We start from the raw sequence: 16,582 nt of genomic DNA on the forward strand, positions 1-16,582 counted from the left end.
ACGAGCAGGAGAGTGACACCAGTGATCCTCGACATGATGCCGGTGCTTTTTCTCCGTTCACGACAAAGTGTTGGAAATTGTTCTGCGGGACAAGAGAAACCCCGACAAATATATACCAGCGCTGATGGTCCACCTCCTCTTCGGTTCTGCAGAGTTTGATCTGTCTTGGCAAGTCTAAAGGGGGAGATTATCCGTCAACTGTGCATGGATTCATCCATAAAATGTGATGAACCTGGAGATAACACATTCCCACACGCAAAAGGGTTTATTGATGCACACAAACACAAAGCATGGGTTCAACTATGGCCCAAGTTACAACCAGTATACTTGGATTGTTTTTCAAGTGACACATACTGTAGTAGATGTGATCGCCGGCCTTTTGGTTTCTACCTACCCCCACAGGCCCTATCAGAGGCCCTCAAAAGACAGAACGGTTCATGGAATTGTTTCACATTTGCACTCAAACCTCAGGATGTGATGCTGAAGTGTTACAACTGAGTGTTGTCCTTAGAAAACTCAGCCTGCAGTTCACATTACAATATTGGTGTTCTACAGTCTGATAATTAGCCGCTTAAAGGTGCAACATGTAAGAGTTGGCCACCTGCTGGATGTCACTGGAAGCATATCAGCAAAGTAACCGCTAACTGCTGCGAACTGTAATCTACCATTCAGCTAGCAGTCCAGACTGGGAGCTACAAGGCAGGACGTGCCGGGGCTAGCTGGTTAGCATGCTAACTTCAGGAGAAGTCTCTGCAATACAATAAATAGATGTCTTTGACATATTGTTGAGACTGATATGTCTTCCCATTCAGTTGATAACTTCAGTTAATTTTTTGATGTTTTATACCAAAGTTCTTACATATTGCACCTTTAACATCTGTTTCCTTCCTCCTTAAAGGGGCAATATGTAGTTCTGTAGAAGAAATTTAAACTTAATATTTACAATATGAATTAATACAAATTCAGAAATATTTATCTTTCCCATAACTGAATAAACAAGCTGTTCCCCGGAACACCGTTTGAAGCTAGAAAGATGGCAGGGTCCGCCAAATATAAACAAAGTGAAACAGTGTGAACTAGTTTTGTCCTTTAAGGTCAGTTTGTTTTATTTCAGTCATGAAAAACAAAGAACAGAGTTTGTTTATTTAGTTTGTCTTTTGAGATCTTTCTCTTCTGATCACGACACAGTGCCAGTTCTGTTTTCTGTTTTCTTCTTCATAGCTGCGTGACGGTCACACCACAGTTAATGTATTTCTTTCTTTTTCATGAGTTTTTATTTTCATTTCATTTTTTTTTTAACTTTTGTTTTCAAATCGGTTTACTTTCATTTAGGTTTGTTTGTTCGGTTTAGTTTTTATTGTTGAAACATGTTTTGTTTTGGTTTTGTTGTTACTACTTTCAGTGTCATGCGGGGTTTAATCTGTCAGGGGAAATTTGAAAGATGTCCAGAGTAGATATTATATTACAATACAGACACAACACTTTGACTCACAGTCATGTAGCAATCACAGTCTCAATAAACATACACACCAATACACACTCATACTTAAACTGAAGACATTTACTGAGTAGTTGGTTTTGTTTGGAGTCTCGTTTCTTTATCCACATCTCCTGTAAATTCAGCCTGACATCTTTCATATCTTAGCTTTGGAATCTCCACTAAGATTTAAAATGAAGTTCTGTGGGTTTGACCTTTAGCTGCACTGACTGACTGAGGTGTATGATTAGTTCTCCCTTTGCCTTGAGATGTCCAGAGTTGACTGCTTTTCATAAATTTGACCATTTTGCTTCACAATTACCGACAAGAAAACCCCCCAAAACATTAGAAATCATCTTTATGTCTCAGGATGGCCCTCTGTGAGTTGTTGTTATGTGTATGTCACATTGGGTGATGTTATGTTCAGGTGTTGCAGACATAAAGTTTATTTAGATCAAACCAGACCTTAGGCCGAACTCAAATCAATTGAGAAACAGATTTCTACACCACCTCATGATCAGTGACTGAGCAAACAATGTCGTCAATAATTCACTGAAGCACTGAACCGTTTAGAAAAAGCTTGGAAATGTTTAGTGTTTCTGTGAAGAGGTGATTTATCTTCACTCTTTAAATGGTTTTATGTAACAGATGTATTTTTTCTTTAAGCACCACAGAGCCTCACTTCCCTGAACTGACTTACAGCATTACATGTGTTATGTGCGGGGTATTATTGAGCGGCGGCTGTCATTGGCTGGCGCCTGAGTCACTCTCTCATTACCGAAGGTGCGTAATTACGCAGGGGCGAGCCTCGAAACTTTGGCACTCCTCCACTGTATAATCCGAAGTGTCAGCACTGTCCCTCGCATCGACCGCACGGTGACGTGCACACGCCGCTATGAGTCAAGACACAATGCGAGGAAATCCCCAAGGCCGAGAAATCGTCGAGAGGGCCCTTTAAATCGACGCTTCCTCGGTGTTGTGCCAAGAGAGAGAGGGAGAGAGAGGGAGAGAGAGAGCGCTGATAAACAACAACACTGCTCTCAGAAGCCGCTTTTACCGGATTCAGCTCTGTGCTGCGGCCTCGGCGAGGAAGAGGTGAGCTCACATTTCTCATATTTAACGGGATTACACAGGAAGCGAGCGGTGGAGGTTGGTGTTGTAGAAGCGGGCGGAAAGCAGTTTGTTACAGTGAGGAGATGAAGCGAGGGGCGCGTTCTGGTGCCGCTCGGCTATTGTAGTGTCCAGGAAGACATTTGCTACACCTGTTAGTGGGAAAACACACGAGAAGACATCGCTTATTTCAGTGTAAACAGCGGAGAAGCGTGTGTTTGTGCCGGTGTTTGTGTGTGCGTGTGTGCGCACTGGCCGCTCTCTGACGCACCACAGCTATTCCTGACAGACGTGTTTACTTTCCTCCACAGGCTGCGAGGACTTTCTCTTTGGTTTTCCTCTGCCTGCTCGTGTGTTGTTCATACATTCATTGTTGAATGCCATTGCGGAAGTGAGACGCTTTGCAACTCGACACGAAGCCCGGGCTGTGCGGACATCTAGCGGCCGATCAGCAGAAGGCGCCTCTGAGAGATGTACGGAGCTTCAGGTGTCCCGGAGCTCATCCCGCCCAGCGGGCCGCCGCGGCAGCCCGGCCCGGCGGGACAGTACAACCCGGGACACCCGCAGGTCAACGGCCATGGAGGCGGGGACAACCCGCAGAGACTCGGACAGAGGGCACCCAAGCTGGGTCAGATCGGTCGGACCAAGAAAGGTGAGTGGACGGTACCTGTCAGAGAGCGTGTGCGTCCGGATCCACATAAAATGCTGCATCACTGTTCTTACTAACTTATATATCACCTACTGCCACTGTGATCACACTTAGCTGATGACACTCACACCCACATGAACATGAGCTTAACCTGTCAGACTGACATGATAACAGTAACGCATGACAGAGCATAGACACAGACCAGCTCTGAGAAACTGAGAAGTGCCAAAAGGTCTGAAGTCTCTTCTCAGAAGATTGTTTCAGTTCTGTTCTGAAACCAGGAACTACTTTCTTCTTCTCAAAACAAGAGATTATCAGTCATCATGTTAATAAGCCCTACATTTAGATTAGACATTTAGGGGAAGCTTCTGAGAATATGACTTCACAGTGATAATCAAGAGAGTGAGATACATTCTTAATTCTCAGATAAATGAAAGTAAACTTCCCTCCAGCAGCAGAGTCAAATATGTCTGTGTATTAATAGTTTAACTTCTGAACAATGATATATGTAGGGGTTTTCCCCTCATGTAAAGGCAGTGCGTGTTCATGTACGGGTCCTAAAGGCAGATTTGTTAATGGTCTGTGCTGTAGAAAAATGAGAATCCCTCCCAACATCCCATCCCATACTGAAACACACAGTAATTAGGTTAGAATGAACCATAACCTCCAAGACTGTATAAAAAATACTGAATGCACACAACAGAAACACAACTTCCAGTTACCTCCATGCTCTGGCTGTCCTCAGAGAGCAAGAGGACATCATTTTGATTGGGATTTTTATTTTTTTTAATACTGTTTGGTGAATATAATGTGGGTTTTTTAAAACATAGTCAATAGTTGCAGCCCTAAATGACAGCAAGTCTTTGCTCAGTTCACCCAAAACGTTGTGTAGTCCACAAAAACATTTCTGGAGCTTCTCCTAAACAACTGAAGTAGATTGGGACTTGTTTTATAATGTAAAAAAACAACTGAAAAAAACAACATAAAATGGCTCCATACTCATAATGGCTCCAGCTCGTTTGGCGTAATCCAAGTCTCCGGAAGCCTCGAGATCCCAAATTCATTTTAAAAGATTTTATATAAACCCTTTTTAAATCAGAAATCTTCAATGTAGCTGCTAAGCTAAAAGCGTTAGCACGCATACCTTTTAAAGTGGGTGCACAAACTCGACCTCACATCAAGGGTGTAAATAATGTCCTTTCAAATCAGTTTGGGGTCTCGGGGCTTCTGGAGGCTGGGATTATTATGGACGACCTGTATGGAGCCATTTTCTGTTTTTCTGGTCCCCATCTACTTCAGTTGATCAGGAGAATGCACAGTAGTTTTGCTGTGAGGCTCCAGAAATGTTTGGTGAACTTTGAAACTTCAACTTGTCATTTTTGGGTGAATTTACCCTTTAACTTTACATGCTACTCTGTGTGATTGAGGTTCCAGTTAGCTTAGCTTCACACAAAGACTTGAAACAAGGGAAGACACCGGGCTAAACCAATGAGAAACTGTTGAATTCTTCCAGTAAAAGGAACAATCCGCCATATTTCAGCTGCAGTATCTGGTATTAGCATCTTTGGAGTATTCTTCACTCTCCTGACCTTTGACCTCTCCTCCCCAGTGGACTTGGACGACGAAGACCTGGACGACATCATGAACAACAACGGCCAGTGTCCTGTATCCCTGTCGCCTATCTCCTAAACTTCACCGAGAAGTGCCAAAAAGGAAAAAAAAGAAAAAAGAAAAGAAAATCCTCCGGGACGCCAAAACTTCCCCGTCAGCGATCTTGGCCTTGAGCCTCGTCAAGTGTCCTACTGAAGCTTCTGATGGCTCAAACAAGGCACAAAAAAAGGGTTCGTTTAGCGCCAGCTGAAGCCTAGGCTCCGATTGTACATAGTGTTTATTTAACTTAACCTTTGGTCAGACTGTGAATGAATCGTATTGCGTGGCCCTCTACTCTATACCTCGGTTAGGTAGTAGACTTTCAGGACTTGAGAAGGATTTGGGAGAGTGTCTATATATTTTTCAAAGCTTCTTCTTCACAAGGGCTACATTTCTTAAAAAAGTTGCACTGAGCTAATGGTTAGATGAGAGGCAGCTTCTCACCCGCCTGTTTTTCCGGTGAGGGTTCCTGACCGTCTGTGTGAGTTAATGTGTACCACACAGGTGAAATGTTAAGCTTTGGTTGTGCAATGACTATCACTCTCTACTCTCACACCGATGCAAGTGGTGTACTATTATCCAGTGGATGAAAGCTCGCTATTTACAGTAAAAAAAACTACTGCTAATTATTTATTGTTTAAAAAGAGAAACAGAAACACTCTGTTGTGTTGTTAATGGCTTCTACGTGTTTTTTACTTGTTCCTGACTGGAAAATGGCTCCAGTCGTCTAGAAACTGAGATTTTATTTTATGTTTTGTTTTTTTTTCCAAATGGTGCACTTTTGTGGGAATGCCTGTTATGTGCAGTGACATGTTGCAGAATTCTATGCATGGAGTCTGTTGAAAGCATCAAAAACAACACGTAACTGGTATCCTGTTTATTAAGGGCTATGTAGTAGTGTTTCCACGCCACGCCACCGTTATGCTCTTTAGACCACGCTGAGTCAGCGTTTTCCGATTCGCTCACTGTTGGCTCGAGCTGCTGACTCGGCTTTAATATTTGGTAAACAGCCACAGGATTACGGAGGGTTTTGTTTGGGTTTCCCAGTCGGCCAGACAAACTGTGATTAAAGACGTGTACGGCTCTAAACGCTTTGAAAAAAAATTGCCAAATGAAATCTAACGCTACGTCAGATTGGATCCTGATCGGCCCGCGGACATGTCTTAAAGAAAAAAACACTTACTTTGTATTAATGTTATCTGCTTGTTAAGCTCCACCCAGGTGGCTCCACAGTGTCTTTGAACTATTTAAAGATAATGTCGACCTTTTGTTATCACAATTACAGTATGAGATCATGGAAAACGAGCAGCCGATGACGAGCGCTCACCGCTGAGACAATCTTCACACTCATGTGTTTTTTGGGGGGTTTTTAAAGATTGCGTCGGACCTTGAAATGACATATTATTGTCCGTAAAGGCTCATGCTGATGTCACGTTACTTAGTTGGCTGTGAAGTTGTTGCCAGTTCACTTTATACTTTATTTGCGTCATGGAAGCGCTGCATCACCCGGCTCGCTCTCCGACTCAGAGGTTGACGTTTGGGCTGTGGTTTACCATTTGCATGGAAAATGGTCGACTTTTCTTAATGCATCTCGGGAAATAAAAGATGAATCTTTGTGGAATCTTTGTGGTTATTTGTGTTCACTGGCTGCATTTTAATTCTACGTATTCAGAGTTTCTTTGGTGCATTTCTGCCATTTGTGTTCTAAAACTTTAAATGCGTTCAAATAATATTTAATGCTTATTTTTAGTCACACAGGTCTTGTAACTTAAACGCAACTTTCACATGGAAAGCACGGTCTTTTTCCTGTCACTATTCCCAATCTTGTGTTGACTCATTCATTGCAGAGGTTGTACATGCTACAACCAGCACACAGTCACATGTAAAGGGACAAATCGGATTAGTTACCTGCTGCCTGAAGCAGGCGTACAGACAACATGAACTACATTGTAAATATTGATGGGATGCAGAAGTGGTAAACACTTCTTAGGAGAGGCTCTAAGCTCATCCCAAAACATCAGTTATCTCTCCCTCTTGAAGAGAGTGAGTTTTTTAATAATGCAATAGGTTTATGGACATCACAGTAGTTATGCCGAGGCAGGATGGAGCATGCAAAGCACTTTTTAACTGCCTAACCTTGGAGAATATAGTGTGAATAACCATAATGGAAACTACAGCAAAGATAAGGATGCATAAAGATCCCCTCCAGACATGTTTTAAAAACATATTAAAAAAACTGTGCTTTGAATAATACTCTGTCTGACGTGGTTTATCAACAAAGAAATACAACTACCTTGTTTGGGGAACTTAAAATAATATCTACTCTTTCCTCATTGAAAAATCCAGAATTCAGAAGTTCAACTGCCAGACACAAATACATATCTAACTTCACTGAAATGTGTCTTTACTTGTGTAAGTTATTACATATTACTGTATATTATATATAAATATAGTGTTAATACTAGAAACCTTTTGGTGGATGTGCCAGATGGTTTGTTACACAGAGCCATCTGGAAAGAAGCCGATAGAAAGGATCTGGAAAAGGGCAGACACTTTGCAGGTGATTGGACGAATCATCTGTCGATTACCATCTATTGAACCAATCAGATCATCAGTAGGATGAAGCGCTACCAGCAGCGGAGCCAGTTGGTAAATCAAACTTTTATGGAAGTCAGTTGAGAAAAGAGTGAAAACATCTCTTCCACAGAGGAAAGCCTTCAGTGAATATAAATACAGAAATAAACTCTCCAGCTGTGATATAGCAGCATGCTAACGCTAACCACCTGCGGATCTGCCGGTTTCTGGTGTCAAACTCTCCAAGCTCAAACATCTCAATGAAATAACAATCAGCAAAACACATTATTTAAGTGGATTGGTAAAATATTTTGTTCATTTTATTTTCAGTTTGATAATAAATGTTTGATTTGAATAAACAGGTTTTGGTGTTTGTGTCGCCTGCCCTTTGTGTCTAACAATGGAGAAACAATGTATAATCAGCTTCTATGACCACCAAACAAATGACAATGTTGCAACATCTTTTATTATTGAAGTATCGCTTGACATGTTAAAATGTTTTTCCTTCATTCATTCTTTATTACACCATTATCTGCTACAGTAGATGAGCCACGTGTATAAAACTATGACATTTAAAAAAAAAAAAACAGCCCACACTGTTCAGAGCATAAAAACATCTTTAAAAAACTGTATAACCTCTGAGAGCTACAGTGAACTACCGACGATATAAATCTACACAGGAGCGGAGAACGCCATCCTACGTCTGACAGAATAAATAGAGGCGGTTTAATCTCATAGTGGCTGATATGGAAGCTATTAGAGCGATAATGGCACGGTGACTACAGAATAAGATATTTCATATGTGAGCAGGGTTTTAACAGACTGGTATGAAGAGCTGCAGGAGCTGTGGTGAGCGTTGTAGTAAGAAGGGCCTGTGTGCTGCGGTCACCCTACACACTGATCCCTGTGTGTGAAGTCACACCCTGTAACGTCTATTTTAGACCCACCAACAGCTCATTTAAAGACGCTGTATTGTCAGCCTGTCTCTCTGTTGTACAGGACCCCTGAGTCGCAGCAACTGGAATTGATTACTTTCAATTACACGGCAAACGCTAATAGATGCTGGTTCTAACGTGGAGGTGCCAGCGTTGGCTATAATCCACCATTTAGGCTACAATTGAAGAGGTTACACCCCGGGGGCCTCCACTACTAAGTCAGGGGATCTAATTATAATGTATTTGTGAAGATCACTTGTAAACAATTGCGGAATGTGTGGACGGGGTGAGAGACATCGTTCACGATAATCAAGGGGTTATCAAAGGCCTGCCTGAACAAAAAGAACACAAAAGTCCCGTTTCAGTAAATCTTTGCCTCTATGAGTCACGACTTCCTGTACACCTTCAATATTACTCTTCGCTGGGATGGCAAAAAGGGGAGGAGGAGAGGGGGGATGTCTTCGTCAGCTTCTGTTGGAGTCCCCAAGCAGCTTAAACGTATTCTTTAGTGCTGCTCGGCGGACCGGACCGGGAGCCGGCCTTGGACGGGTACTTGGAGACTTGTTTCTTTCGTGGACAGGAAGCGGCCAACATGGCTCCGCCCAGGACGTCTAGGAGGGAGCCGCCCCAGGCGATGAAGATGGCGGCGCCAAACTCAAACCTGCAACGGATAAGATGGTGTTGACCAGTTGTTTCAAAGTAGAAGTGGGGTTTTACACTTACAAAGTTAAAGGGAAAGTTCACCCAAACATACAGCTCATTTGGCATAATCCAAGTCTCTGGAAGCTAAGAGATCCCAAAATGAAATGAAATTTAAAAAGAGCTCATGAGTGCCATCGCCTGTGCACAGACGGGGAGGGCACTGATGCATTTAACTTAGTGACCACAGTGCAGATTTCAGCTTAAAAAAGGATGTTAATAGTGTTGTTTCAAATTCATTTTGGATCTTGAGGCTTCCAAAGACTTGAGACAAGCTGTATGGAGCCATTGTATGGGATTTTTTTGTCAAGTTCCATCTACTTCACTTGTTTAGGAGAATGCTGCAACACCGTTTCGCTGTGAAGCTCCATAAATGTTTTGCGGACCACAAAACTTTGCATGGGGGTGAGCAGACAACGACTGAACTTTCATCTTTTTGGGTGAACTTTTCCTTTAATTTCTTCATTTTGCTGTTACACACAAAGGGTACTTTTCTATCTCATTAGTTTAATTTAAAGTAAACTGCCCTCCAAACCTTGTAGACATGTAAACCTGCACTGGTGGAAGACGTTCTCAGGTCTTTTACATACAGTAAAGCGAGGCTATGTAACTTCTGCTAAATTGCAGCCACTGTGTGTCATTTATGGGATAATGGTGAATGTTAACGTAAGAGTACTAACTGCAGAAGACTCCAAAAAACATAAAACCAGCTACAGCAGTATCCAGGCCTTTCTAAAATTTGACAACATTGGCTAACATTAGCCTCTATTAGCTTCTGGAGACTGTACAGTAGCAGCCAAACCCCTCATTCTTTTGGACAGATTCAGGGTGTTTTATTGCTTATGAACTGGACTTATTTATTTTCCACTCAGCAATATGACTCAAATGTAGTCATTTCTGATAATATCAGCAAAATGTACAGCAATACAAATGCACCATATATTCTAAGATGTCATGTGTTTTTTAAGTCTAATGTGTAAAGTAGCATTAGCTATTGGTGTGCGATCACTTTAATGGAGTAAAAAGTGGATAATTTCCCTGTGAAATGTACTTTATATGTACTTTAAGTAATTCACAGTATAAAGTCACCCAAAACAAATGAATTCATTCACTCCCTTGCTGAGATTTAGATGAGAAGATCAATACCATTCTCATATCTGTTCTCTTACACATGAAGCCGCAGCCAGTTAGTTTAGCATAACAGGAAACGCAAAGAAATAATCCAGTACATAACCATAAACCGAAACATGTCGTTATTACAATTAAGTTTGCTGTTTGAATGAAAAACAAGATATAACGTGTTAATGTGTGAGCTCAAGAGGTGCTGGTTTTGTCTCTGGACCGAGCCAGGCTAGCTGTTACCCCCTGTTTTCACTGTTCATGCTAAACTAAGCTTACTGTAACTTCATATTTAAGATACAAATATGAGAGTGGAACTTCTTGTCAAACTCCTGACATTCAAGCAAACAAGTAATTTATCCCAACATGTCAAAGTATTCCTTTAATCCCAGTGCTTCTCTTGAACACAATGTGTTTTTGGGTTACTCACTTGGTGTTGACAGGAGTGTAGGGATTATAGAAAGCCCGGATCACATTATGAGCGAACCAGGAACACGCTACAATGGCACACAGCCCTGAGAGGGGAAACACAACAACAAAGATCAATTAGTCCATCAGCACATCATCAAAACCTGAGAGGGTAGACATGCTTTTATCCCCTTTACAGGCACCAGGCGGCTAGCTATTGACTCCAGCACAATTAGCTCTTAGTGTGTCTGTTCTCTTCAGGGCCAGTTAGACCTCTTACGTTAGAATCAGTGCCAAGAGAACCGGTCTGATTCAGTCTAATGACCTCTGGAGGGCTGGAGCAGAAGAGTGGGAGGAAGGCTTCTTGGGCTGGGGATCAAACCTCCTCCTACTTACCGTATGATGTGCACAAGATCTAAGGAAAAATGTGATGATGACGGGAGTTGGGGTGGGTTCTGATGAAATATTATGTAACCAGGGCTGTGTTGGTTATCATAGAATCCAAACAGTAGCTATGCCACGTGGTCAGCAAAGAGTCAGCTGGTTCTGAGATTGTGATATTGTGCTGGAGGTATTTCATCAGAGGCATACAGCAGAAATTGTATAAATATCTATGGTGCCCAGAGAATAATTCCTACTGACTAAAAATAAGTCCATCAAATTAGCATTTATAAGCAGCATACTCATATTTAATAAAAGTTCATAACACACTATAATGTAGTAGTATGCAACTTTAAGGCCATTTATTTATCAACACTTAGAATTTGTCCTTTAAAGACATATTTTTATACTGTAACAGATGTGGTGTCATGCAGTGTATGTTGTAATTAGAATATTGACATGTTGTGATTGTTGATAAAATAAACAAGACTTATAACTGCTTACAACTACTTTATGGCATTAAACCATTTATTTAATGTTTATATGCTGCTTGCTGAATAGGAGAACTTAAAGTACAGTTTTATTACTTTTCTCGTCACCAACTAGCCGGACTGCCATGACATTTGGTATGCACATTCCTGCCCCCCTCAGGATGAATTGTAAACACTTTGCTGATCCCTTAACTTTCTGTATAGCATGTTATGAACTATTACCTGCAAAACGTACTGTGTGCTTAGTGCTTATTAGCTAATGTTAGCATGCTAACAACCTAAACTGAGATGGGAACATGGTAAAGAACATGTCTGCTTAACATCAGCATGTTAGCATTGTCATTGTGAGCATGTTAGCATGCTGACATTAGCATAAAGCCCAAAGTAGCCTAACTACAGCCTCAAAGAGCTGCTAGCATAGATGTATACTCTTAGTCTTAAAATTAAAGTTTTAAGTTGGCAGTGTGGTGGAACACAAGCTTTAATTTGTCGTCCATTTGTATATGATCAATATTCACTCACATTAATTGTCATCAATAATTGTATTTATTCATACAGTAATGGATCATGTTGTTTTTTCATGTATATTGATTGCAATACTTCCAGGTCTAATTACAACTAGCATGCATCCGAAATAATGCACCTATTGCTTGGTTGTTCATATCTGAATAAATTGTTTATTTCACATCATTTCAACACTACATGGACTGTTAATGGGTTGAATATCTGAGGGACCATTTGCATCCTCCTCACCTCCCACTAGTAGGATGATGCCTCCTGTCATGGCGATGCGGGACTTGCGGAGCTTGTCATTCCCTGCACAGGTGGTGCACTTCATCCCCATACAGGCCACGCCCAGACCTGCTATGGACACGATGATGCCGACTATCATCAAAGCACGAGTGGCCTGAAGCGAACCTGAGGGCAGACAGGGAGAAGAGAAAAACATGATGAAGTATGAGAGGAGAACAGGAAAAGCATGTTGGTTCCGTTCAGGGAAGCAGTGAATAAATGGCCTTTTGTTTAATGGAATGTGGGAGTGTATGTTAAAAAAAGGTAGGAAAAAAATACAACAGAGTCAAGTAATAAATCCTACTGTATATACAAAGTGCAAGCATGGAAGCACAAACTGGGATATGATAAGGAGTGACTAATAAACAGGCCTCCACCTATCAGAGAGGCTTTATGTGTGTGTCCAGAGGTTGTGAATTACATTCACATTAGCCCGTCAGGACATTTTAATGTGAGCTTTTCCTGGAAGAGAAACCATGGGATACACATGAACACACACCAGCAACACACACTCTGTCTTTTACACTGTCTCCCTCCCATCTGTTGCTGCGAGAGGTGGAGGCCTGCTGAAGCACTGCTGTCAGGATCCTCATCTGTCAGTGCCCCCACCACCCCCACCCCTCAGCCTATAAACCTATCACAGGGTGACCCCCCCCCCTCCTCGTCTGTCCACCTAGAACCAGTCTGTGCCAGTCTAGGCCATCCCTGCCCTGCCTGAACAAACAAAACCCTCGAGGGAGGGACGGTCGAGAGAGAGAGAGGATGCAAAAGAGAGGGAGAGACTGACTCTAACAGATAGTGAGACATGGGAAATGATGATCGCTGTAGGATGGATTATATAGTGATGTATATGCCAAATATGTAACATATGTTACCAGTCAAAAATACGTCAGTCATAGTGTTTTTTTTTTGTTTTTTTTCGTGTCACGTGCTATATAGGATAACCTTAACCCTGGAAACCAACCTGTGACCCCATTATGGGTGAGAACTTGTGTTTTAAAAGACAGGTAGACAAGACAGGTAATAATTCAAGACAGCCCTCGCTTGGTGACCTTATCGTTTCATTTTCCGCTTCCAAAACAAATTCAGATTATTCAGATTATTATATAACTGATGAGAATGAGGCCTTTGGTGCCCCTGACGGTCTGAGGCCAGAGGGTGGGCCGACTGGATAAAATGCAGTGACCACAATACAGTAGCTAGCATGTAAATTAGGTGTCCGAAGAAAAGAAAATACATGCTGTCAGGTATATCAGCCTATGATTCTCGCTTTTCAGTCAAAATTAACAAAGAAAATAAGAGATGAATCATAACTGGCTTCAAAGGTGAAGCCCTGCTGCTTCTCCTGACATCTCAGGTGCTGTTTGCAACAATCCCAAAGTGTTAAAGCAACACTATGTAACTTTTTAAAGCAATTCTGAAGAAAGATAGTTGATCCGTGTTAAGTCTCATCCCCAGATCGTCAAACACTGACGATTTGGATTGGTGTCAGTACCTGATTACCTTTGGATGAGACTCAACACGAATCAACCATCATTCTCCACAGAGTTAGATATTGTTGCTTGAAAACCAGTAGGAGTTCACGATTGTGCAAAAACCTGCAAAAAGTTATCAGGGGAAATCAATCAGTTGCTGTGAAGTCCTCTTTCTGAAAAATGTAAATGACACTTGTCAGGGCATAAAACCAGTGATCTGTCGTTCTTTACAAATCCAGACGCAATAGTCGAACAATGGCACACTGTCCGAGTCGAAACCTGACCTTTAAAATCAAAAGTGAAATTGAGTCGTGTATTCAGAGAATCGTGACTAAATACCCATGAATCAGTTTCGTTTCTGCATGAGAGAAGTTTTGAAGTCTGTGTGTTTGGAGTCTAGAGATGTTCAGCAGATTGTTCAGATGCCTGAGCTGCAGCAGTGGAGTTACCATGGTCACCCTTCCTATCAAGATTACTTCGGCAACATAATTAGTAACAAGGACCAACTGCAACAAGTATTTCATAGTGAAATAGAGAATGGCATGGAGTCTATGAAGTCACACAGATGTTGGAGTTATCTATGCTTATGAAAATTAGTCAGTGTTGAAGATGTCCCTCATCCAAGACTGGATTACTTAACTTAGATAAGGCAGCACCTGCTGTATGTGTGCTGTGTGTGTCCAAGTGTGAGTTCTTTGGAAATGTTGGGAGTTGTGGTGGGAGGGTTTCCCAGAATTGGTCAATGTGTGGGTGAGGTTTCTGAGGAATACTTTAAGGGGCAGAGAATAATTTCTTTCAAACTTCTGAGGAAGAAGCCAACGTCCTGCTGTAGTGACAGATTACAGTGTGATCGGTGTATCAGTGTGTGTGTGTGTGTCCATGCGGTTAGTAATTACAGTGTGATGAGCAGGGTATACCCCGAGGTGACAAACTTAATCAGTGGTAACAGTGTGGTCCTTCACTCAGGTGGAGCAGGTGGGTGTACAGGTGGTGGAGCTGGAGTCATGCATAAGAGACTGTGTGAGGATCAACCTGCTGCTCTGATGGAGTGAGTTTCAGTTAGTGTCAGCTGCTGGCAGCGGTTGAACAATTGTTCATATATTTTAGAATAAGATTAGCAATACTTAAGTGTAGAAATACAGCTAGACTTTAAAGTACTGCATTCAAGAAACTACTTAAGTAAGAGTAGTGTTGTAAAAGTACCCACGAGTCACTCATAAATAGTATTTGATTAAAAGTCTTAAAGTATTTGGTATTGAACATACTTAAGTATCAAAAGTACAAGAAAAAGTACATTTTAGGCTATATATATTTATGTGTATGTATATACTTCATACTTAAATAATTATTGCATCAGATATTCCGCTTTTTTTTTTTGATTATCAGAATCTGTGTATTTTGTTTTTTTCAAATGTGATTGCCAATAAAATAATTAAAATTACTAATGCACTGTGTTGGTACTGACGCAGCATACAGTCAACAAAGTAACTAGTAACTAAAGTTATTTAATAAATGTAGTGGAGTAAAAACCATTTGTGCATTCAAAATCTAGTGGAGTGGAAGTATAAAGCAGCAGTAGAATACAAATGCTCAAGTAAAGTTTAATTTCCTCAAAATTGCACTCGAGTACAGTACTTGAGTAAATGTACTTAGTTACATTCCATCACTGAGTAAAAGTATAAAAGTATTAACATCAAAATAGATCTAAAGTCCTAAAAGTAAGAGCACTGATTATACAGAATGACCCATTCCATAAGCATATCTATTACAGTACTGGATTATAATTAGTGATGCATTCAGGTGTAGATCATTTTAAAGCAACACTTTGTAGGAATATGTATTGAGTGCCATTTGGCTTGAGTTTCTGAGCTCAACACCACTGTCGTGAACACAAATCCCAGGTTTCTGCAACAATATTATCAGGTGCAAGGTCGGATGAGCTAACTAGCTAACGGCAGCTACAGGTGGCAGCAGTTAGCGGGTTCATTTAGCAACAGGTTAAGCTATCTGCACATCAGAAAACAACATAAAACACAGACACAAACACACACATATCACCACTTTCTGCGCACTGGTGCCCCCCCACATACAGCTGGGGCCCCTCTTTCTTTCCTGGCCCCTGGCCCTCAAACATCCTCAGTCTGCCACTGCATACTGCAAATACAGTCAACTAGGGTGTGGAGTTGGACTGACAGAGACACCAATCACCTTATTACAAGTCAGTGTACCATCAAAATGATTTTAAAGTTTTTATTGTGAGGTAAAATATTTACCTAATGTTGCTTCAATGTTTTTTTTAAATATATATATATATATAATTTAAATGTACAAAGCAGCCAGATAAGCCTGCATGGCTGAAAAAAAATACAACATCTGCCTCCAAAATGTGAGTAGAAGTACAAAAGAGCATAACATGGAAATACTCAAGTAAAGTACTTGATCTACTTCGTTACATTCCAGCACTCTACTCACTGTCGAGCTGCAGGATGGAGTCGTAGATTTTGCACTGGAGCTGTCCGGTGCTCTGGAAGGCGCATGACATCCACAGCCCCTGGTACATGGCTACAGCTGTGATGATGTTGTCCCCGATGTACGCCGACATCTTCCACTGCGGCAGGATAGTCCCGATGATCAGCCCGGCGATGCCGATTAGAGACAGGAAGAATCCCAACAGCTGAATCCCGGAGTTGGCCATCGCTTCCAAAAAGTCTCCTTCTCTGCGTCAACTTCAGTGTCTGCGTTCCTGTCCTCCTCCTCTTCCTCAGACTGTAAAGCTCCAGATGTTTCTGTTAGGATCTGAAGTGAATGAGCCGCTGGTTGTG

General features: G+C 41.5%; 2 protein-coding genes across 2 annotated transcripts; one reads left to right on the forward strand and one right to left on the reverse strand.

The window, feature by feature from the left end:
* Positions 1 to 2,460: 2,460 nt before the first annotated feature.
* LOC141004013 (uncharacterized) lies at positions 2,461 to 6,507 on the forward strand. The gene is made up of 3 exons (XM_073475515.1): positions 2,461 to 2,572; positions 2,899 to 3,239; positions 4,846 to 6,507. The coding sequence occupies exons 2-3, from the start codon at positions 3,059 to 3,061 to the stop codon at positions 4,923 to 4,925; spliced, it is 261 nt and encodes an 86-aa protein (XP_073331616.1). The 5' UTR covers positions 2,461 to 2,572; positions 2,899 to 3,058; the 3' UTR covers positions 4,926 to 6,507.
* A 1,399-nt stretch (positions 6,508 to 7,906) lies between these two features.
* On the reverse strand, positions 7,907 to 16,582 carry cldn7a (claudin 7a). The gene is made up of 4 exons (XM_073475146.1): positions 16,233 to 16,582; positions 12,247 to 12,411; positions 10,644 to 10,728; positions 7,907 to 9,056 (listed from the first exon to the last, which is right to left on the reverse strand). Exons 1-4 carry the CDS (start codon positions 16,453 to 16,455, stop codon positions 8,888 to 8,890), a joined length of 642 nt encoding a protein of 213 aa, XP_073331247.1. The 5' UTR covers positions 16,456 to 16,582; the 3' UTR covers positions 7,907 to 8,887.

Source organism: Pagrus major, chromosome 10 (genome assembly GCF_040436345.1).
Source record: "Pagrus major chromosome 10, Pma_NU_1.0".
In the NCBI taxonomy this organism is placed as follows: Eukaryota; Metazoa; Chordata; class Actinopteri; order Spariformes; family Sparidae; genus Pagrus; species Pagrus major.

What these genes read in the sequence shown, in the direction of transcription:
- LOC141004013 (XM_073475515.1), top strand. Translation starts at nt 3,059, where the DNA reads ATGTACGGAGCTTCAGGTGTCCCGGAGCTCATCCCGCCCAGCGGGCCG. An exon ending in GATCGGTCGGACCAAGAAAG is followed by an intron (nt 3,240 to 4,845) that starts GTGAGTGGACGG and finishes TCTCCTCCCCAG; the next exon opens with TGGACTTGGACGACGAAGAC.
- cldn7a (XM_073475146.1), bottom strand. Translation starts at nt 16,455, where the DNA reads ATGGCCAACTCCGGGATTCAGCTGTTGGGATTCTTCCTGTCTCTAATC. An exon ending in CTCCATCCTGCAGCTCGACA is followed by an intron (nt 12,412 to 16,232) that starts GTGAGTAGAGTG and finishes GTCTGCCCTCAG; the next exon opens with GTTCGCTTCAGGCCACTCGT. An exon ending in TACACTCCTGTCAACACCAA is followed by an intron (nt 9,057 to 10,643) that starts GTGAGTAACCCA and finishes TATCCGTTGCAG; the next exon opens with GTTTGAGTTTGGCGCCGCCA.